Here is a 23,182-nt window from a genome sequence, read left to right as displayed (position 1 = left end):
TGTTCTGTTCGTCTGTTGTGTGTTTCAGCCTCGGAACAGTTACTTTCCATCAAGTTGTAATGATATTTGCCTTAATGCAATTTTCTGCTTACTGAGTTTGCCACAACTCATTCGCCCTTGAGGGGCCTACTGTCGTTCCCATTTTTAGCGCAGAGCAACATGTCTACTTTGCATAAAATCACTTTCTACACAATCTGATTTGGTAAATTTGAGCTTTCTCAAACATCTTTTGACGAAAGAAGTCCCAAGTTGTTAGAAATTTTCATCGACAACAGCAAAAGAACTTGAGGTGCCGTCATATTGCTTGTTTTGGATTCGACACCAGTTGGCAAATGCCCTTAACAAGCCGTGTTGTTCTAATACATTAGAACTACTCCACATGAATACCCACTTGATATTATTACATTACAGAATACTACATGCATTGTCAACATGCTTAACTAGGTTGCGTAACTTGTATTTTACCTAGTAAGTGCGCCGCATCGACATCATTGCGTTTAATGCAATTAGAAAATTACGCGTGGTACGAGCTTCGTAAGTAATGAGGCAATAATGTCATTTTTGGTGCCGTTTGGCTCGGGTATAGTAGTACTGTAAATACAGAAATGCCGTAGAAAATGACGCAGTTACTTCAGAAAAAAAAAGAAAAGAAAAGAATATGTGACAGCAAGAAAGTGGTTGTTACCGCTTTCTTGCCTGGTGAAATAAGCATGCCTTATGCGTGTTAGTTCAGGTTAGTTGTTGATAGATACAGCATCCTTGCGTGTGAAACCTTCGAAGAGCGACTAAAGGAGCTGGAGAAGTTGGTAGGTACGATTAGGACATATGCGGGGACTGCGCCATGACAACACCGGCCCTCATACACATATCTAGCTCCAACAGGAAAGCATGCCCTGGCGGTGGTAGCGCCAAAGTGGTCATTCAGCCGAGTGCCGTTGTAGACAGATGTTGTAGAGGCGTTATCTATATTTAACTATTGTGGCGCGCTGTCCATGATGGCATTCAGAAGAAGAAGAATGACCAAGCGCGGCACCATGTTCTATTTTGGCCATTTCCTTTGTAGCAGAAGAAGAAGAAGAAGAAGATTTTTGTTCACTAACCTGAAAAGGTGTTTCTTTTTACTGTATCAAAGCGTGAAGGGTCCCAGCGTACCGGTAAGAAAACTACGCAGTCTGAGAAATAAAAGAAATGCTTTTATACTTCAGTCGCAGGTAAAAGGTAATGCCTCTTTTCACTAGTGTCATATATGTATTTTTTGTTCTTCCGTTTCAGAGATGATGTGCATACGACACTTTTTACTTTTGCTCTGGAAGGATATCTACGTCGTGCAAATTCGACGGCACGCCTTGTTGAACATTGCCGAGTTTACGTTTCCTGCGTTGTTGACCTACACGTACATATATATAAGTGTCACACTACATGAGTCTGCACCCACGGATCCCACACGGCGCGTTCACCATGACCGTGGATTCTTTCATGCAATTGCCGGTGAGTTTTAGGTAGTAGATGCAGCTTTACAACGACATTTTATTGTCATTACAGTTCCACTTTGGGTTTTGTCTGGTGACATGAGGTAGAATTAGAACGTTTTTCTATATCTGTTTCGAACTATATAATTTGTTGGTCACGTCTTTTAAATCACCTCAGCCGTCATAATGCCAACTGATTTACCATGTTCTTTCGTGAATTGAAACAATTTTTGTTCCATAATATAATTACCCTTGTTTGATATATGTTCCTGTTTTGTTCATGTCCGCACGTTTAGATCAAAATGTGTTTATCGTTCAACACAATATCCCGATAATGTTTTTTTGTAATCTTGATATGTGCAGCTGTTTTTATGAAGAGATGTGCGCTTCTTTTCGTTTTTTTTAAATGCTACAGCGCAGTCGTGCTGTTGTTGTGTGCCTCATTGTAGTAACCAGTGTTCTGTGCCTAATTCATCAATGCAGTGTTACCACTTTTTCAGTCTTTTTCTTTTTGTTTTCCTGTTATCTTTCGTTTCTGAGTATATATTAGATCTCTATGGCCCTCGCAGTTGCTGCTACTGTAGAGGAGTCGAGGCACCTCTCAAGCTGCGAAGCTTTTAGCCTCGTCTCCTCCCATCTTTTGATGGAATAAAGATATATATATATATATATATATATATGTCTGTAACTCAAACATCGCCATGCCAGTACTGGACAGCTGTTTCGGCCTTCTTGGACCTCATCAGCAGTACGCAGGCAGGCAACGTTTGAGTGGATGGCGTCAGAAGGTCACGTAACACGTGATTCCTCCCGTCAGGGTGAGATAACTCACTCACTGAAAGCCCAGTGCAAAGCCAGTGAAGTATAAAATGAAAAAAATAGCCGGAGCTCTTTGGCTGCACGTATAGCATATGTCTGTAACTCAAACATCGCCATGCCAGTACTGGACAGCTGTTTCGGCCTTCTTGGACCTCATCAGCAGTACGCAGGCAGGCAACGTTTGAGTGGATGGCGTCAGAAGGTCACGTAACACGTGATTCCTCCCGTCAGGGTGAGATAACTCACTCACTGAAAGCCCAGTGCAAAGCCAGTGAAGTATAAAATGAAAAAAATAGCCGGAGCTCTTTGGCTGCACGTATAGCATATGTCTGTAACTCAAACATCGCCATGCCAGTACTGGACAGCTGTTTCGGCCTTCTTGGACCTCATCAGCAGTACGCAGGCAGGCAACGTTTGAGTGGATGGCGTCAGAAGGTCACGTAACACGTGATTCCTCCCGTCAGGGTGAGATAACTCACTCACTGAAAGCCCAGTGCAAAGCCAGTGAAGTATAAAATGAAAAAAATAGCCGGAGCTCTTTGGCTCCACTCAAACGTTGCCTGCCTGCGTACTGCTGATGAGGTCCAAGAAGGCCGAAACAGCTGTCCAGTACTGGCATGGCGATGTTTGAGTTACAGACATATGCTATACGTGCAGCCAAAGAGCTCCGGCTATTTTTTTCATTTTATACTTCACTGGCTTTGCACTGGGCTTTCAGTGAGTGAGTTATCTCACCCTGACGGGAGGAATCACGTGTTACGTGACCTTCTGACGCCATCCACTCAAACGTTGCCTGCCTGCGTACTGCTGATGAGGTCCAAGAAGGCCGAAACTGCTGTCCAGTACTGGCATGGCGATGTTTGAGTTACAGACATATGCTATACGTGCAGCCAAAGAGCTCCGGCTATTTTTTTCATTTTATACTTCACTGGCTTTGCACTGGGCTTTCAGTGAGTGAGTTATCTCACCCTGACGGGAGGAATCACGTGTTACGTGACCTTCTGACGCCATCCACTCAAACGTTGCCTGCCTGCGTACTGCTGATGAGGTCCAAGAAGGCCGAAACAGCTGTCCAGTACTGGCATGGCGATGTTTGAGTTACAGACATATGCTATACGTGCAGCCAAAGAGCTCCGGCTATTTTTTTCATTTTATATATATATATATATATGTATGTATGTATATGTATGTATGTTTTATAATGGTCTCATGCGGCACGCATTATGTCTTACTTGCGTTTCAGAGGCATTGTTCAACACGGCGTTGGTCGTCAACGAAATGATATCGCATGATCATCCAAGAATAGATAACATTTCACTACCTGCCGTGAGTCGTTACATAAAAATACTGAAATGATTGACGCGACAGACTGTATCATCCTATGGGCAGTCAAACCTGAACTGATAACCATACGTCTTGCAGCCTGCTGTCTTTGCCGGTTCTGTATGGAAAGAATCGGCCAGCGAGAATGCACGCGCATTGGATAAGACCTTCGTCCGCTACTTGTTCCAGATGTTGCCCATCTTGGTATCGATGAACTTTGTTCAACCGTGGCTGGTGAAAAAAATATCAACGGAACTCTCGCTTGGACTCAAGGTATTTTTCGGGACGTTTTTAACGGTGTCTCGAATGATCCTCTTGCTCTCTTCAAGGAGCTGATGATCACCAATGGCCTCTCAGAATTCATCTACTGGTTTTCCAACTTTGTGGGGATGTTCTTGCTGTTATGTATCACAGCTTTGCCTGTTGTACTGATTGGAAAAATAAGAGTGCTTGGGCACGATGCGCTGCTCGAGAAAAGCAACTTAGCCGTGATAATGTTAGGTGTCGTGCTTCATTGCTTCGCGTCCACGCTCCTCTGCTTCGTGGTTGCATCGGTGGTTCCCCGACGTAAGTGTTTCGCAGTCAGTGATAGCAACAACGGTACACGTCACGAGGCCTATTGAGCTCTGGATATAAACCGGAGCTTTGGGTCGTGCGTTCAGGGACGGTGTTAGACAAATGTTCACTGCAGCGGCCTCCAAAGGTATTCGCTGGTTCTTCACAATGACATATAGGCCGCTGGGAACACAAGTAATACCCCTATCACAGGGGCACTTTCTATACTGCTTGAGGCCGATCCGCATTGACTTCCTCAAGAGTGCTCGACATTTCCGCAGCTACACGGGCCAATCTGAATGCGCATTGACGGGTTGGATTGCAGCGCAATAGCCAATAGCCGCAAAGGCCGCGGTTCGAGATTACACGCTGCGCGGTCGGAGATCGCTCGCTGTGATCGAGAGTGCTTTGAATGCAGCTTGAGAAGCCCGATCCCGTTTCGAGGCCTGCATTAAGTTGAGCTGCATTGAAGCTCGATCCTGCTCAACGGTGCCCGTTTGTCTACGCCTGATCTGCATTGAGTTTGATGCGCATTGGCTCAATGCAGCTCGAAGGTGCCCGAGTGACAGGGGTATTACTGAATTCAGGCTATACGCAGACTAGTCAATATATCAGTCGCGATATCAGATATCGACTAGTGACGCAGACTATCAGACTATGACACAAGACGCAGCTTTTCTTTTCTGCAGCCGGCTACACGTAAGAAAAATTATCTTTTCATCTTGCAGCATCTGTTGGCGTGGTTTCGGTGACTTTCGTTCTCCTGGGAACACTCATCGCACCCATGGTGATGGCAACTGCCGTACCCACGGGAGTGGAGCAGAACAGCACAGAACACATCCTTATTACGTTAAGCTGTTTGTTTCCAAACATTGGTTTCAGCTATTTTCTTGTGAATGTTGCCCTCCTGGAGGCTCGAGGTGAGTGGATAGTAAGCTAGCAAAACCGCGCAAAACTATACAGCATTTCGTGAAAAGTGCAAATGTTGTGCAATGTCCCGTTTCCTGTCTCGCGCACGTTTGCTGAGCATTTAAGGCCGGCCCGCATGGTGAGTGTTTCTGTGAATATCGCGCTGCGTGAAACTCTGCATGGCCACGCAGCATGAAGAGATACGCCTGTCAAACCGCATGGGGCGCAAATCCAGCAGCTGCGTGCACAGCGGGTTTGGCGTATATGCTTTACGAAGTGTTGGCTCTCCTTCCTGTTCGTTTCTGAAATTGTTGTTTTTGTGTGCGTTCCTTTGTAATTGATTTGCATTTGGTAAAATGGACCCTCACGAGCGAAAGTTGTTGTACTTGGAGATGCCCTTCTGCAGCTTTTTCGTAAGAACGGCCATTGTTAAAAAGGATGTAGGATACTGGACCGGAACCAGAAGTGGACTTGGCGCCGTGATTGGTTGCTATGGACGCCCGTGAACTGACTGCTGCGTGAAATATCAAACCTGCTCTGATCAGACGACGACGATTCTGTAGCTCAGTCGCAGAATTTCACCTGTCTTCTATTCTAAGCCTACCTATTCTTTTTGTGGTTTCTTACGATACTAGTACCTTCCTTTGGATAGGCCAAGTAGTGCTACTCCCGGATCAGGAGCTGCGACGTCTTCTGGCACTGCTTCGCCGGTCGCCAGCAATGGACTTCACCGCTGTTAACGTTCAACAGGCAGCCGCTACCAACCATCCTTCGCGGGATGGGAAGGGTGAGTCCCCGCAACTCCGTGCCAAAAAGCGGAAAACAGATGACGACAACCAATATGTTGCTTCAAGCTGCCCGTTCCGGGACAGCAGCCCTGACCGCAACACAATTGTCAATAATGATGACAACAATGACAACATCGACGACGACACCCCATTCACGACAATGTCCTACAAGAAAAACAGGATAATGGGCATTCCCATCACCTTCCGCCCCAACAACCCGGACGAGTCACTCTCTCGTGTCAATCCAAATGACCTCGCCACCGCAATTCTCGTCTCAGCTCAAGAGCGTATCAAAAGCCATCGCCTCGGGAGGGATGGCAGCCTGACTGTAACCGTCGGATCCCAGGCATCTGGCACATCGCTCCTTCAGGTCACTAACATATGTGGCATTCAAGTCACTGCCACGGTCCCTTCCTCGTACTCCCGGAACGTCGGCAGAATCGCGGGTGTTCACAAGCATTATTCTGAGGACCAGATCCACGCTTGCCTCGCCGCTGCTGGCGTTACCGCTGTCCGCCGTCAATACTTGACTCGCCGTCTTGACGATGGCACAACAGCGAAGATTGCCGCAGACAGGGTCATCCTGACCTTCTCCACAGAGGTGGAGCTCCCGGATACCGTCGACATTGGATTTTACACGCATAAGGCTACCGAACACTTCGAAGTAACGCAATGCTTTCGCTGTCAGCGTTTTGGACATGTATCTAAACACTGTCGTGGCCCCATGCGCTGCAGAACGTGCTCTGGTCCACACGCCCACGCTGACTGTACTACAAGACGCGAACCGAAATGCGCCAACTGTACTGGCGCTCACTCCGCCGCTTACTCCGGTTGCCCACGCCGACTCGCAGTGCTACAAACAGTCAAAACCACTACTATATCTGGCACTCCCAGGGTTCAGCCTTCGGCGCTTCCAAACCCCAAACTTATAAACAGCGAACAGCCTCCCCCTCGTTCTCAGAAGCAGGTCAAATTAGGCAGCCTCAGTAGGGCTCCTACCATGACATCACCAACAAGGGCGCACTTTCCCCCTCTACTCCCTCCAAAGCCAACGCCACGTTCATCCAAGCCTCGTTCCACCGCTCAGGCCGATACGAAGCCTTCGTATGCACTAGCCCTCAACACTCCCAAGTCGAAGCAGCCGGATAAGCCAGTCATATCCACGCAACCCAAACCTCTCCCATCACAGACGCGCGAAGAGGATGCCGACCCTACACTCCTGCACATCATCCCCTTCCTGTTCGCTGCTCTGCGAGTTGTCGTGAAGGCTCTGCCAAACTCTGAAAACATCCCCGAAGTACAGAAGGTCCTGGCTTTCGAGCAAGTTATACTGAGTCTCCTCCCATTTGCCAACCATGATCAGTAAACACCAAGCGTTTGCCTTCATCCCTCTGCTCCTTATCGTCTCATTGCCAAGTTTTAAAGTAGCACAGAAGTCATTTTTAACACCCAGTTTTCTTCCTATAAAACTGTTAAGTTTGCCAGTAAGATGCACCACGCGAAGTAATTTACACCACAGAGTCATAATTTTCGCAGAAATTGAATTTAAAATACGCCGCAAAAAGCGACCGTGCGCAACGGTGGTGAAGAGCAGTACCAGCCTGTGATCTGCCTGGAACCTCGCGCTGACGCTATAAGGAGAACGCTCGCTGATTGGCCTAGAGAAATGTTGTCTGCTACTCCGCTGTCGTCTGCTACTCGGCTGTTCGGGGTTCTGATAAAGCCTTTCTGCTTGCTCGGTAATGCTTCGGCCGCTCCTTCTATCCCCAATTCTCCGGGAGAACTGGCAAAACAAGTTTACGGCGGCAAACGGACAATGCGCTGACCCCGACTGACCGGCAAACTAGAACGCGTCTCCTTATGCCGTCATCGGTGACGTGCCATCATACCTCCTCATCCTCGTTATAGCTGGAGTGGCGAGTTAAGGGTGAAGGCGCGGAGCTACGTTTATGTGAGTTTTTCTCTGGGAAACAAATTGCACACATCAAAACCTTTCGCGCTACTCGGTATAATGACACACACACTTTCATCAGATATCTTAATCTGAAATTTTTTTGGATGGCCTTCTGTACTCCTTTAATTCTTCTCAACCTATAATGAGCGGTACGGCCTACTCACCTCTTCTCCTTCAATGGAACGCCCGAAGCCTGGCCAACAAGCTCCATGATATTCGTGCTGAAGTTTCGAAACACAACTATGATGCCTTACTTATCTCTGAAAGTCTCGTGGGTGCAAAGTTCCGTCTTTCCCCCTACGTTGCCTATCATTCCACCACTCATCAGCCCGACGGGCGTCCATGCGCCTCAATCTTCGTGCACCGTAATATCACTCATTCACATATCGACCTCTCCCACCTTTGCTCCTCTGCTGCCGAATTTGTTGCCTGCAAGCTACAAGTCTCTCGCAAACAAGTCACTCTCATATCTTTCTACCGCTACGGAAACCGCTGCTTTTCAACCAGCACATTCTCAAATCTTCTTCAGGCCTGCCCTGGTCCCATCCCACAGCCTCTGGGGCAATGACAACGATTGTCACAATGGCAACAGCTTTGTTCACTGGCTAAACTCCACCAATCTGGTACTCCTAAATGACGGCAGCCCCACTTTCTTCCGAGCTCCCAGTTACAGAAGCGCCATCGACGTAACAATCCTGTCCCCTGAGATTTCTGTCCTATGGAAGACTAATCTGGATCCCTGGTCATCTGATCACTTTCCCATCTTCATCTCGCCTACTTCATCAGCCACAACCACCGGACGTACATACTCCATCACTAACTGGGACGCGTTCCGAAAAGCCACTAACTCTGCCTGCAACTCTCTCAACATCATTGAAGCAATCCTTCAGGGTGCTGCACGTTCAAAAAAAACTGTCACCATCTCTTCCACCCAACCATGTCCGGACCTCAAGTTCCTCTCCCTACGTGCTTCTCGCAGAAGAGCTCTGAGACGAGCGCAACGGACAGGCTCCTCCGATGACTGGATCTCCTATAAAAAAGTTTTTGCTGCCTTCCGAAGATATGCCCACCGTCTCCGACGCACTCAATGGCATAATTTCACTGCTTCCCTTACTGCTCATTCATCCTCCTCTGCTATCTGGAACATCATCAGATCACTTGAGGGTTCTCCAGCGCCCAAGCGACCACTGGCTGCCCTAGCTCTCGCTTCTAACTGCACTCTATCCGGCCTTGCTGACACTTTCGCCGACTATATTTCTACCATCTCGGTGCCAGTTTCATTCTCTCCTTCAAGTAAGACCGCTACACCTGCCCACTGTGGGCCAGAAGATGACCTTTTTAGCTTAGCTGAACTCGGAGATGCACTCAAGCGCTGCAAGCGCGGGCGCTCCTGCGGAAACGACCACATTACATACCAAATGCTCAAGAATCTTGACTCGATCACCTGCTCTTCTCCAGCTACTGGATTTCTACAATTCGATCTGGATTTCCGGTGACCTACCTGACTCATGGAAACATGGCACTGTCATTCCCATCCCCAAACGTGGTAAACCAACCTCAAAATTAGAGAACTTCCGCCCCATTACACTCACTTCCTGCGTATGTAAAGTGATGGAGCGTATGGTAAAACGACGGCTCATATGGGCTCTTGAACAACGCCACATGATTCCTGACCACAAGTGCGCCTACCGCCGACATCGCATCACAGGCAGGCTCGGTGCCTTCATACAAGGATACCTCGAAAGCCGTACAATAGCTGTCGCAATCGAAAGGCAAGTAAGTTCATCACGTGTTCTCACCCGAGGAGTTCCACAAGGCGGAGTTCTCTCCCCCATCCTTTTCAATATTGCACTCTCCGGCCTTCATCTCAACGCTGCCGACACTCTTTACACAGCAAAATATCTAATCTATGCAGACGACATCTGCCTCCTCTTTCATGGCAAACTCAAGCCCTCCCTTCAGGCTTCTGCTCAAGCTACACTAAATCACATTTCAAGCTCCCTCGCCACTAAAGGCCTCAGTCTCTCCCCGGAAAAATCAGTAGCCCTCATCTGCGCCCCCAAGGGAAAACATATCCCAAATAGCTTTCCTGCACTCTCCCTCCAAGGAATCTTCATTCCATGTGTGAACAAAACACGCTACCTCGGCATCATCTTGGATTCCCACCTGTCATGGACCCACCAAGTAGATCACATGGTACGCAGCTGTCAGCCGCTCCTTAATGTTCTAAAACTTCTCTGTGGCAAGTCTTGGGGCAATCATCCTCGGTCTATGCTTTCACTATACAAAGCGCTCATACTAAGCCGCATGAACTACACTCTTTCCTTCGTTGATCCCTCTCCCACCACCTTGCAGCGCCTAGAACGACTTCATCGAACTGGTCTACGCATCGCTCTGGGTATTCCGCGGGCGTCTGACATCGAGGAAACTTTACTAGAAGCAGAAGAATGGTCAGTACGCATTCACGCCGAGAGATGCCTCTATGAAGTTCTCGACAGGCTTCGGCTCACTCAGTCAGCCACTTCTGTCATAAATCACATCAAAAGCTGCTTCAACACGAACATCGGAAAACTGTGCAAGATCTAACTCAGAAAAAATTTCAAACTGCAACCTCCCCAAGACTCTGAAAACTCGCCTTCACCGCCCTGGAGAGATTTCTTTCCTGCCACAGTTACCACCATACGGGGCATTCAAGGAAAAAAGCTTGCGCCAGCAGTCGTCTCACGTCACAAGGCTCTTGACCACAGTTCTAATCACTACAGCTGTCACAGTCTCATCTATACCGACGGCTCGGTATCTCAAGACTCTGCCTCCAGCGCCTACTTTGTTCCTTCTAGCAACCTGCAGTGGTCTTCAAGACTTGACTCCCACACCATCTCATCTACTTCTGCTGAACTATGTGCCATCCTACATGCCTCCATCGCTTCGTCTCTTCATAAGCTTAATCAAGTGGTCATACTCACCGATTCCTCAGCTGCACTTCATAAGTTATCGGATGTTGATAATCAATCAGTACTGGTGAAGAGCACCCGACGTGCGTTAGAGCTTGCCCAGAAGCAAGGAATAAACATTACCCTACAATGGGTTCCTGCACACGTTGGCCTCCCAGGCAATGAACCTGCTGATAAACTTGCCAGGGCAGCTCACTCTCTACTCTCAAAGCCCTTTCCTATCCCGAAAGAATGCCGCCGGAGAACCGCCAGATCCCTTATACAGTCATCCAGTTCAGCCACCAGACCTGCAATATCCCACGCCCGCCCCCCTCTGTTGTCAAGCACCTGCAGCAGAGCCACTGCCACTGTCCTTCTCCGAATCCGCACAGGATCCGCCTTCACGCACAGCTGGCTTCATCGGTTCGGACTTAACCGACACCACTATGTCGACAGTGCTCTTCAAATTCGGAAACCATACGTCACATCCTGCTCGAATGTCCCACCTACAACGAAGCACGCAGACGGCTGCTCAACACTGACCCCAGCATGTCTACATGTGACATCATCTTTGGTGGCAACTCGCCTGGCGAACGACGACGCCGTACTGCTGCTCTGGTCGCCTTCCTAAAGGAAACGCGGCTTATATCGCGCTTGTAGTGTAGTGTAGGTTTCTTTTTTTATTATTATTTTTTTTTCTGCGTCTTACTCGTGACGCTGCCCGCTTCCAGCGTGGCCAACCACGGCGATCAGTTTTCATCTTCACCACTACCACCACCTGCTCTGATTCAGTGAATCACGCGCTACGAGCAGCTGCGACGTACAAAATTTCGCGCTGGGCGTGAAAACTCGGCTTTTACGCAAGAAAAACGCACCATGCGGGCCGGCCTTATTCCACAGAAAACAACAATTTACGAAACGACATAACAGAAAAAGCTTGAATACATTCTGTCAGTCGCTCATCATAAATATGTGTTATGCAAGGTTAATATTGTTGTGTTCGAAGGAACTGGTGCTCAGTTGTGGAACTTGAATCAAGTCGGTCTCCACTCTATGACCATCTATAGACTACTGAATGCAATGGGCGGGTCCTGCTTTATCAGCACTGTACTCACGTGGTACCTTGGCAACATCTGGCCACTGAGCTACGCGTTTCCTGAAAAGTTCTGGTTCTTCCTCGATGTAAGCGTATCGTACTTTACATTTGCTGTTCATCCTATTCTCTTGCAGACAAGTTGTGTAGAGGTAATATTGTCACATTATGTATTGTCTCTGTTTGCGTAACTGTACTTCTTACTATACTCACTCCCCTAGATACTTATCATCAGGATTGAAGGCTTGATCAGAAAAGAGAGGAGAGGTCGTGGGGGAAACGGGCAAGATAAACGCGCCCGTGGCGCTCTATGTTTGAGCACCGAAAAGAAATGACAAAAACAATGAATGCGAAATATCGCAGGAAATAAGAAGAGCTTGTGCAATACATGCAATGACATCTGTACACCATGCGAACATCCCATCCAATATAATAAGTAACTAGCTCTGTCTTTTTTATGTATAATGGAGTGGATTGAAGTGATTCCAATAGGGCAGACGCTGGAATAAACATATACAAATTCCGCAACATGGTAATATGGATGACATTGTATATACGGTGGATAAGACGACACTAAAACAGATGTCCTGGTGAGGTGGATAAGATGGCTCTGCTATGTAATGTGTGAGGTAGCAACAAGCAGCTCCCAGGGAGTGCGGGGAAGCCCATCCTTTAATTCTTCCGCGTTTTGGTACTTCGGGTTTTTGGTGGAAGAGGGCATTTGCCGCTAGAAGGGTACATCCTCCAGAAATGCCCGTTACCTCCAAATGTCTAGAACCACAGAACGCTTCGGTGGAATTGTCGTTTGCTGGTTGCGGGTATTGTGTTGCAGTGAGCGTTCGATGTTTATGGGCTCAAGCAGGGAGCACACGCACGCTGACGATGACGCAGTATTCTCGCGCAGGTGCGGTGCTCCGGAGGCCCCACTTTATGATTAGATATCCCGCTCGCAATCTGTATTTCCGAGAAAATATTTGTACACAAACAACTTGTCGCCTAAATGTCTTCGTGGAATATAAAATTACACGTTCTACGAGAACTCGAACACAGTCGCATGCGCCCACATTTTACTCTGGAAGCACGAAACCATGGAACCCGATAAAGTCATACACAGAACATCTTCTTCTGTGTATGACTTTATCGGGTTGCACTGGTGTTCCGAAGAAGATGGACGATAACCGTACGGACTGAACATTTATATGCCGTACAGCCTTTGATGGCCCAGTCATACGGCATTCAGGAGGACGTGTAAATGTCATCACTGGGAGAAGGCGCATGATTCTGTGATGCCGTAATATCGGAGGCGTCGTTCTCTCTCAACAGGACTCAACTCAGACTGCTTCTGTAGGGCGTTGAACCGTTACACACTAGCTCTATCGCTCCTTAAGGGGGATACACCGCCGACGTGGCGCCTTGTACTTTCTATGAGACAAACTTTGCATTGCCTTTCGGTAAACAGTGAACTTATTTTCACAATACTGGTAACTTTCGATAGCTCTTCGAAGTTCACATTGAATGGATGTAACACATTACTAGTTTTCCTAATTTATATTTCTAGGGGCTTATCGAAGTACAGAGAACTCAATATCAATGAGTACACACAATAGACACGATCAGTGCCGTCATTTCCTTTCCTTATGTCATGGATCTTTATGCAAAATGCAACGTATTCACCCCTGTGCTTTCAGCCTATATACTGGGGGTTTTGGCCAAACGTTGGTATTTCTGGAGAGCATGCGGGCGACATCAAAGAGAATCCCGCTATTGTGGAGCCTGTTCCAGAATCAATGGATCCATTCCTAGTGATGTATAGGCTGTCCAAAGTAAGTGTCCAGGAGATCTACGCATAGCGGGTGCCGTAGACAGGTGGTTGTGAATGCGCTGACATGTTTGAAAAACTGTCAGTATTATCATCTAGGTGATAGACCCACCATACCTGAAGCATTACATACTTCACTCAGCCACCTTAAAAGCTTATCTGGATAATATAACAGTTATCCTGGGCCGGAATGGATGCGGAAAATCGATACTGGTTCGTATACTAACAGGTGCGTAACACATTTGATGTATTTCTAGCCCTGAAATAAAGCACCCAAACGATTCACCGGTTCGGAGAAAAAACCTGCGAAAAAACTATTGTGCTGCCTCTGTCTGGATTATTGTATATAGGAGAAATATACCGACATCCACCAGGTTTCTACTCATTTCACTGGCTTCGCTATGAGCATCTATTTATACAAGCATTGTTTACGCACGTAGACGAGGTAACTGCGACAACCGATAGAGTATATGTGTTGCAGGCGCTATTAAGCCTTCTGGAGGAACGGCGTTCCTCAATCAAATGGACATCCGTTTGGAAGCTTCAAAAATACGTAATGTCTTGGGATACTGTCCACAAAGATCATCGTTGTTTCAGCATTTAACAGTGGAAGAAAACGTATGGTTTATTTCAGAGGTAATCGATGGTAATGAGACGTTCGAGAGAGAGACGTTGTGGTCTTTCCCTACAGATTCGTGGCCTTGAATCGGTGCATGAAGAAGTGGAGACAGCGTTGATGCAGTTTCAGATGAGTGACGTAAAGGGTAAATTGGTGAAGAATACCACTTATGGTGAACAACGAAGGTTGCAGGTGGCAATAGCATTGCTTGGTCGGCCACAGGTAAGCAAATCGAATGATGTTTCTGTGGGAAGGCGCCATCAAATGTTCGTAACTGTTGCAAGCGTATAATGGGTAACCATCCATGACATGGCTGCTCTGCTATCTTGGCGTGCACGGCAGCCAGTCTTCAATGATATTGATAAGGGCTGGGTTTTATTGAAGAGCAACACGAGCCGACAAGGAACGCAGATACGCATTGACGCCCTGTCGACGTCCATCGTGCGCGGAAGGCGTACGGCATCCAGAACCTCCTTTATACCGCCGGAAGCTTAAATTGCTATCGAAGCACATCCAAGGGACAGGAGGCCTACTTAATGTGGATTTGTAGTATGAACAGAATATTTATTTACGAAATGGGTGCATGACATGACCAAACATGACCGAGCATGAATTACCTCGTCGTGTGCATTTGGATAAGCAAAAGTATGCAACAGTTGAGGTAGATGAGATCAGTTTGGTGTTTCCTGCCAGTACTGTCTTCAGTGCCTTCCCCGTGGATCAGTTGGTAGCGTGTCTGGCTACTGACCCCTGAGCTGCAAGTTCGAACCCGGCCAAGGACGCCAGCAGCTTGGTCCCATCGCACAACTGGCTCAGACACGCAGTAGACGCGTTGTCTACGTTGAGATTTTGGTGCACGTTAAACAACTCCGAGGTGAGCGCAATTGATCCACAGACCGACGACTGTGGCGTCGCTCACGGTGATAGTTGTCTCGCGGCTTAAAGCTATAAATTCCTACCATCCCGAATGTCTCCAGAGCGGAGTGCGCATTGACTAGCTGCGACATTCATTACAAAGGGTGAATAGCAGTTTTGAAATCGATAAAGAACGATTACGCAATCATCATGCGACAGCATAGTGCAAGTCGTTAGGCACGACGCTGGTTTTCGTTTATTTCGTCGCTTTATTAATTGGCTTCATCCACCAACTATTCTGCCTCTTCGTAATCTCTAGTTCTTTCCAAGCATCACATATATTCAGCCTTATCAGTGAGCCTATAATCAGCGTCGTGGTGGCAACGGATCTTCAGAAGAACACATTGTCGGCTGAGAGCTTGCAATCGTGACATGTGAGGGATCAATGCGTCTTGGGATTCTGTCTGCAGCAGAGCCACTTGCATAAGAATCCGTCTGTCACTTGCCAAGGAAAAGCATAAAGTACGCGGGGGCGCTGGTATGCCCCCCCCCTCCCACCTACCCCCACACATCGAAGCCTTTGTTTCTTGTACTCGTAAGTCTTACGTCACATTGTAGATAGCAGAGTTTTGTGAAACCGCTGATAACATGGTCTCTGATCAACCATATCTACCGCAACCAATCAACGGATGAGATCCTGAGTCACACAACGATGCGATTGGTTCGGGAAGGCACTATACGGTCACGCTGACGTTACCAACGGTCTGCTAAGACTGCCTCGTAAGTGTCGTACCAACCCCTATGTGATCAGTGCACTCAAATTAGGCTTACCCACCCAGCAGCACTTTGAGAACCACTGGCATATTTATCACACACAAGGCTGGTCTGATAGGTGCATTTTTCTAGATAAATTCGCGTTCCTGGGCACTGTTGTTGGAGCATTATGTCTTTGTCTTATTCTTACCTATATTTGTTCATTTCAGTATGCCATATTAGATTCTCCTACAACTGGGACAGATACAGAATCTAGAAACATAGTGTGGGATTCAATCTTGAAGGCACGGGCTCAGACCGGAATGCTTTTCGCGACCAATAGCATCGACGAAGCTGACGTGGTTGGAGACCGTGTGGCCATTCTTTCAAAAGGCGGTATCCGCTGCTGCGGCTCTTCCATATTTCTCCGAAGGCAGTACGGTGAGCTCCGCTAGCTCACCACATTACCCTGTAGTATGCTACATGATATACCAGTTGTTGGTTGCCTTGCCCTTTCTGTGGTAGCAGCAAATGACCATAACTGAAACAAAGTAGTTGTAAGGCAAAAGATACTGCATTCATTCGCTAAATGGTATCCTCAGGCGAGTCACCGCCCAGCGAGTGCAGCTATCCTGATATCTGCAGATGAACGTATTGTACGGGTATTTCTTTCCGGAACAGTATTTCCGGAGCGGTATTTCTTTCTTGCTGTACCGTATTTGGTACCCGGAATGGGCAATATTTAAATACATTGTAATCAAAATACTATTTAAAATATAAATATATGTTTTTATATTTTGTATTTAAATACAGAGTTGAAAAATATGATGGGAATTGATGTTCTGAGGCCGGAACACATAGAAAGGACAACACAACATACACGCTTCAAGTGCCTAAGAAATTACTGATGAAAGAAGGAAGTCACTGAAAAGTTTAGCCAGCTGTAGGACTCGTACCTGTAACCTGCGAGTGAGAAAACATGTAAGAGTTAAAGGTTAGTGAATGAGGGAGTGTATGTGTTTGTCCCTTCAAATGACGCACCCTTGGAAGTCACTGGAAAGGCGTGTTAGCTTAGCTCAGTTGGTAACAGCCCTGGATCGGTAATCCAGAAGTTGTGGGTTCGAGTCCTACAGCTGGCTAACCTTTTCAGTGACTTCCTTCTTTCATCATTAATTTCTTAGGCACTTAAGGCTTGTATGTTGTGTTGTCCTTTCTATGTGTTCCAGCCTCAGAACATCAATTCCCATCACATTTCCTTCCTGGCAACTTCCTTCTTTCATCATTGAAAGTATATTTAAAGTTATACTTAAATACAATTTTTTTGTATTTATTTTAGTAAATACTTTATAAATTGTGTATGGGTGTTTTCGTTAGCATGTTAACGACAAACCGTTTTAAATACATCTTCGTCAAACTTAATACAAGCCTTTTATCATCGGCACCTGTGGAGAGGCTGTGCTTCTTTGCGAATCCGATTCTACTGCCGAACAGAAGATGCTTACAAGGTGCAGTCTTCGAGGAACCTCCAATATAAAAATCGCCATGGTAATCTAACAAGCAAATGATATTGGTCCTTGCTGCTTTGTTGTTATGATCATCGACTTATTTCTGTAATTTCAGATGACATATTCCTCACAGTAGTTGTGGTAGTAGTTACGATATTTAAACACTGTATTTATATTTCGTATTTCAATACTTATATTGAAAAGTATTTATGCAGAGTATTTAAATACCTCTTTCAATAAAGTATTTTGTATTTATATTTAAATACTCAACAAATGTATTTATGGCCATCCTTGTTTAGTACCCAGAAGAAAGAGTAAATACATTATGCTTCAATAAGCTTTAAGTCGGATTTCCCAAAGGTGCAAGAAGTGCGCAGCTTTTGCCTTGCAGAGAGAGATACATACAGAGAGAAGAAAGTTCTGCCTTATTCACGACGACAAATTCATTTTAAGTTGATCTAACTCGAACATACCCCACGAAAATAACAATTAGTTTTCTAATGAACGTGCTATTGCGTCCACTCCCTCCTGAAGCCACTTCTGCGCATTATTTGTATTTTCTTTGCATCCTTTCCCTGCACGTTCCTGCACCTTATACTGAAGACGCGACCGTTGCCGACTTGAGCTGTCCTTGCTGCAGAGTTCGTTCAGGACGGGCTGGGATCATGTTTGCGGAAACAGGTTAACTTAACTCTGAAGCAGGTCTCTCGTACGCATAGAAAGTTATCAGCGGCAGGGCCGAATGAGCAAAAGCACCCCCTCGTTAGTGGTAGCCGAGGTCATGCTTGAAGCCTGGGAGTCGGGGGGGGGGGGGGGGGGGGTTGAATCCTGTCACTGACTGTGCTGTCGGATGTTTTCCATCGGGCTTTCCAGACGAATGGCGGCACAGTTTCCCCTGAAGTCGGACCAGGACGCATACTTACTCCCGTTATCCCTCACTCCTTCCTGCTGTCCACGTCTGTACGCCGCACATAGCCAGAGTTGCTTCGCGGCGCTAACACGGAATTAAAAAAAAAAGAAGCAAAGTTTATAACGTCCTACTGAATGAAACTCCCGAGACACGGCAGTAGTAAAGGAACAGGCAGTACTCTAGGGGTGATGAGTTCGTAACCTGGGTCCCTGGGCCCTGCCCTGAGTCCTTCGCGTATTTTTTCCCCCGCGCGGCGTGTGCGGAGGGTCATCCGCGCGGTTACCGGCGGGGGAGGGCTGCGCGTGCGCTTATCGTAGCGTATTTTTCCACCTGGGCCGACTTCCCCCAGAAATTTTTTCCGGTACAACAGGTGTGCAGTGGGCGGTTTACATGCAAGTATAGACATGCAAAGGATAGCCATACACAAAAGTACAAGTGAAAATATATTTATTAAAGTCAATTGTGCAAGGAATTATGCTGTGACTCTGTGTGGAGGAGAAAAACCCAGCCAAAAAACCTGAAGCAGAAGAAACGCAATACAATACACGTAACAAAGAATATACTTATTACAGGTACGATACAATAGCATTGAATAGGTATCACAAAGCAAACACTATTTTTTTTATTAACAATAATCATACACACAAGTTTTCAATGAGTCAGAATTAAAATGGAGTAGCACATTCAATCAAAGAAGATATTCTTAATCAATACGATTACAATCAAAATTGAAGTTTTATTATAAAAAGTCTGAGACGTAAGAACCTGATAGATGTAAGTAATTTTGAGCACAATATGGAAGCTATGTTTAATATTCCAACATGACACAAATTTAATAAATCATTTTCTTATGAAGTGAATAGCGCAGACATAAGGGAATAATTCGAATCAACACGATCAACACATAGCATTAATGTAGAACCTAACCGACGTATTCTCCAACATGTAGGGAAATAATAGCTACACAATACCATATCAAAACGAGAAACGGTCACCACATTTAATCAAAGAAGATATTCTTAATCAATATGACTACAAACAAAATTACAAGTTGTATTATAAAAAGTCTAATATTCCTATACGTGAGAGCTATCAGTGCAATACCGGGAAGTTCTGATAGTTGTATGTAATTAAATGTGAACAGCAGAGACCCTGGAAGACCATGGGACACGAACGACACGAACACAAGAGGAAATAAAATCTATACCACTACAAAGAAGATATTCTTAATGAATATGATTACAATCAAATTACAAGTTTTATTATAAAAAGTCTAATATTCCTATACGTGAGAACCACCATTGCAATAGTGTGAATATCTGTCATAACATTTCGAGCGCAATCGGGAATCTAAGTTTCATATTCCAACATTGCACAACTTTTAATTAATCAATTTCTTATTAAGTAAACAGCATAGACGTAAGGAAATAACAAGAAACAACACAATCAACAGTTACAATTAATAGAGAGCAAAACCTGCGCACCATCCAACATATAGAGAAATAATAGCTAATCAATCTATCAAAAGCAGAAACATTGCAAATTTAACACTATAGCACAGACTTAACGCTGAAGAACAGAGGAACACTCTAAGCGGCGCCACGTAAACAACAACAGAGGAAAATCATATATCATTGGACAATCATAAAATCATTCTCGTGACTTAATCTAATCGAACACCATAATTTTTCGTTCTAACGAACGCTACAAACCTGGAGGTATCCAAGACATAGAAAATATGCACTATTTTCATCTCGGTTTTCACTCTTTTTGTTCAAATTCGGGAGACTTTGTCTCTACCTATGTGACCAAAATGAAGCAACTCCCATGCTTTATCACTCAAAGAGTTGGGGGCTATATTCCTTCCTCCAGCAAACAGGGCGCTCTCGAGGTCAGATAAGATAGTTCAAAGGCGATATACAGGGTGTCCCACCGAAAAAGGGCCAGGGGCTAAAAAAAAAGACGGAGTGCTGGACACAAATGGAACCAATTGTACGTGTTTAGCAGTTGTGTGGTCTATCCAAAAATATTTTTTTCGTCGCCCCTTGTTAATTAATTAGCGGTAATTAATTTTCTAACTTTTCAATTATAAAAGCTACGAAGTTGTCTCAATGAGAGCATCTGATCTCTTCGGTCGCCTGATACCGAAGCCGTTTCCAGAACAAAAATCCGTTCGATAGATCGTTCACAAAAAATTCGTGAAGGAACACCATTTTTTTCTTTATTTTGTTCGTTGCGCATCTCTAGAGGCGCATCTTTCCTTCACCCCCAAAACGAGACGACGAAAGAGCACACTATCGCCTCTTGCGTTCTGGAAAAAGATTAAAAAAAACAGAAATAGTAACCCAAGATAAGGGCAGTTGGGATAGAGTCACCCCATACATTTCTTTTTGTTTTGTTTCCGCAAGTTAAAACTCATCTTCGGCGCATGAGGCGGCACTGTGCTCTTTCACTCTCTCACATTGGGAATGAAGGAAATACGCGTCTTCGAGGCTGCGCAATGAACAAAATAAAGAAAAAAAATGGTTTTCCTTCACGAATTTTTTGTGAACGATCTATCGAACGGATTTTTGTTCTGAAAACGGCTTTGGTATCAGGCGACCGAAGAGATTAGGTGTTCCCATTGAGACAACTTCGTAGCTTTTATAATTGAAAAGTTAGAAAATTAATTACCGCTAATTAATTAACAAGGGGTGATGAAAAATATATTTTGGGATAGACCACACAACTGCTAAACACGTACAATTGGTTCCATTTGTGTCCAGCACTCCGTCTTTTTTTTAGCCCCTGGCCCTTTTTCGGTGGGACACCCTGTATTTTATTGTGCAGCGCAAATAGATGCCGATATTATTCGCGGGGATCACTATCTTTTCGTATATTTTCCTTGAAACGGAAGTCTTTCGTCAAAGTGTGACAAGCCGGCTAAGTTTGTACAGATGCGATATTTTATTGAACATGTAGAGAAAGTCCAAATTATTAAATGATACGCAACAATACTCAATCAATCAAAAACGAGAAACAAATTTAATTACATCAATTTTTGTAATATCTTGCAGCAGAAAGTTCTATATAGATGAACCACACAGAAAAATCAAATGTGAAACACAACTCAGAAATATGAGGCATTCCCAACTCAGAGATTATTTTTACTTATCTCAATCGAGTGAACAATTGAAACAAATACGACACAATTAATACATCATGCATACACAATGTCCAACTCATAGAATATCAGTCGAACCTGAAACAAAACAATAATTCAGACAAATCATTTCTAAGCAAGCAGCGTGAATACACCATAAAATCTGTACAGAAACTTGTCATTTTCAATGAATAAACATGATCAACTAGTGGATTCAAGTGCTAAAGTGTGATGAAAACCGACGACCCCCAACACCAACATCAAGTTAGGGAGGGACGGGCTCTAGTATGGCCTTGTACATAGAATCATTGAAAGCGTACATTTTTTCTTACTCATCACATCTTTTTATAAATCAATCTCCATAATTCTAATGGCATGTGGGTATTAATAACATTCTAAAAAAAAATTTAATCAATAAAATGAGCATAGATATGCTTTTAATTAAGTGTAGACGCGCACTTGAAAACAGAAGAGACAATTGCTCTACATTGAAAAGATGGACAGATTTTGTACTCGCTACCATAAGTCGTGGGAAGATGTGATAAAACACTGCTTCAAAAAGGAAGAGCCGCAAAACGATTCCATTATCGCTGCATTTCAATACGTCCTAGACATGGTCGTCTTCGGAGATATGGTACAAACTACAGAACTTGTGGGAACCTCGGCCCACAAACCCGGGGTGGTTCCGTATTCGACCCCGCCGTAACCCCGAAGAACACTGACACAGCAGTTGAACAAAAGAAACAAGGTTTATTGCCTTACATCACAGCTGCTGGCCGTCTGCCCGCTTCGTCGCTCCTCGCTTCTGTGACCGTCTGCCAGCCTGCATGCCGCACGAATCCCTCCTTCCCCGAGCGCTCGCTCTTTTATCTCTTGCGCTATCTGCGCTATCGCGCGGAAGTTGCCGGGTTATCAGCGCCCCCCACACTCTCCCCCCCTTGAGGCAAATGTCCGGAAGTTCGGGGAGGTCGAGGATTATATCCTCAGGGTCCGGTGAGAAGGATGGCCGAGCGAGAACTTGGGGGGCCAGCTGCCGAAGTAGGTTCACTGCAGCGACTATGTCCCGACGTGTAGGAGCGGAGGTCACGTTGTTAGCTGCTGCCCTCGGCTGTGCGGCTTGTTGGATATGATGCAGGTGAAGGGCTCCCGCATTATGGGTCGGAGGGTGGATCAGTGGAACACCGCAGAAGGGGCAGAGGGTGCTTCTTTCTTGTTCCGTGTACACCGCTGGAGGCTCGGTGGGGTGTCTGTTTGATCTGTTTGGGGATCGGGGTGACGGGGAAGGCCTCCGAGCAGGAGAGTTCCCAGGGAATCGCTGAGGTCGGTGCCGTTGTTGGGGTCGAGAACGGCTTCTCGCTGCAGGTGGTCGTGGCATCTGCAGGGAAAAAAAAAAAGAAAAACATCACCTTGGAGGTCTACGAGGGCGGAGGTTATAACGAGGAGACCCCGGTAACCCGCCCCGAACTGTCCCATCTTCAGCGGGCTGAGACTCCGTGTCGATGGGGCCGTGGAAGGGTTGGGATTGCGACGAACTTGTGCCGGAGTCCTCTTGCCCTTCATCTTGCTCCAAGATGCGATCGATGACCTCCTTGAGGTCTGTGATGTGAACTGGGCCGGACTCCTCGCTTGTACTGCAACGTTCAAGTCTATAAGTTACGGGTATAAGTTGCGCACTTACCCGGTAAGGCCCGTCCCATCGGTCCGCGAGAGAAGCTGCGAAGCCCTTCGCCACGTCGCTA

At 45.9% G+C, this 23,182-nt stretch overlaps 1 protein-coding gene across 1 annotated transcript in view; it reads left to right on the top strand.

Annotated features, from left to right (window-relative positions):
• Window positions 1–1,117: 1,117 nt before the first annotated feature.
• Window positions 1,118–23,182, top strand: part of LOC135377983 (phospholipid-transporting ATPase ABCA3-like) — a 44,733-nt gene continuing 22,668 nt past the window's right edge. Inside the window, exons 1-12 of the mRNA XM_064610767.1 lie at window positions 1,118–1,154; window positions 1,273–1,488; window positions 3,532–3,614; window positions 3,711–3,884; window positions 3,941–4,178; window positions 4,895–5,086; window positions 11,754–11,929; window positions 13,529–13,663; window positions 13,759–13,888; window positions 14,141–14,295; window positions 14,351–14,500; window positions 16,117–16,327. Coding sequence (XP_064466837.1) covers window positions 1,275–1,488; window positions 3,532–3,614; window positions 3,711–3,884; window positions 3,941–4,178; window positions 4,895–5,086; window positions 11,754–11,929; window positions 13,529–13,663; window positions 13,759–13,888; window positions 14,141–14,295; window positions 14,351–14,500; window positions 16,117–16,327 — 1,858 coding nt within the window. The 5' untranslated portion in view covers window positions 1,118–1,154; window positions 1,273–1,274. The remainder of the gene's footprint in view (window positions 1,155–1,272; window positions 1,489–3,531; window positions 3,615–3,710; window positions 3,885–3,940; window positions 4,179–4,894; window positions 5,087–11,753; window positions 11,930–13,528; window positions 13,664–13,758; window positions 13,889–14,140; window positions 14,296–14,350; window positions 14,501–16,116; window positions 16,328–23,182) is intronic.

The sequence above is a fragment of the Ornithodoros turicata genome, chromosome 1 (assembly GCF_037126465.1).
Source record: "Ornithodoros turicata isolate Travis chromosome 1, ASM3712646v1, whole genome shotgun sequence".
Classification (NCBI taxonomy): Eukaryota; Metazoa; Arthropoda; class Arachnida; order Ixodida; family Argasidae; genus Ornithodoros; species Ornithodoros turicata.
This window is presented reverse-complemented; position numbering and strand designations above follow the sequence as displayed.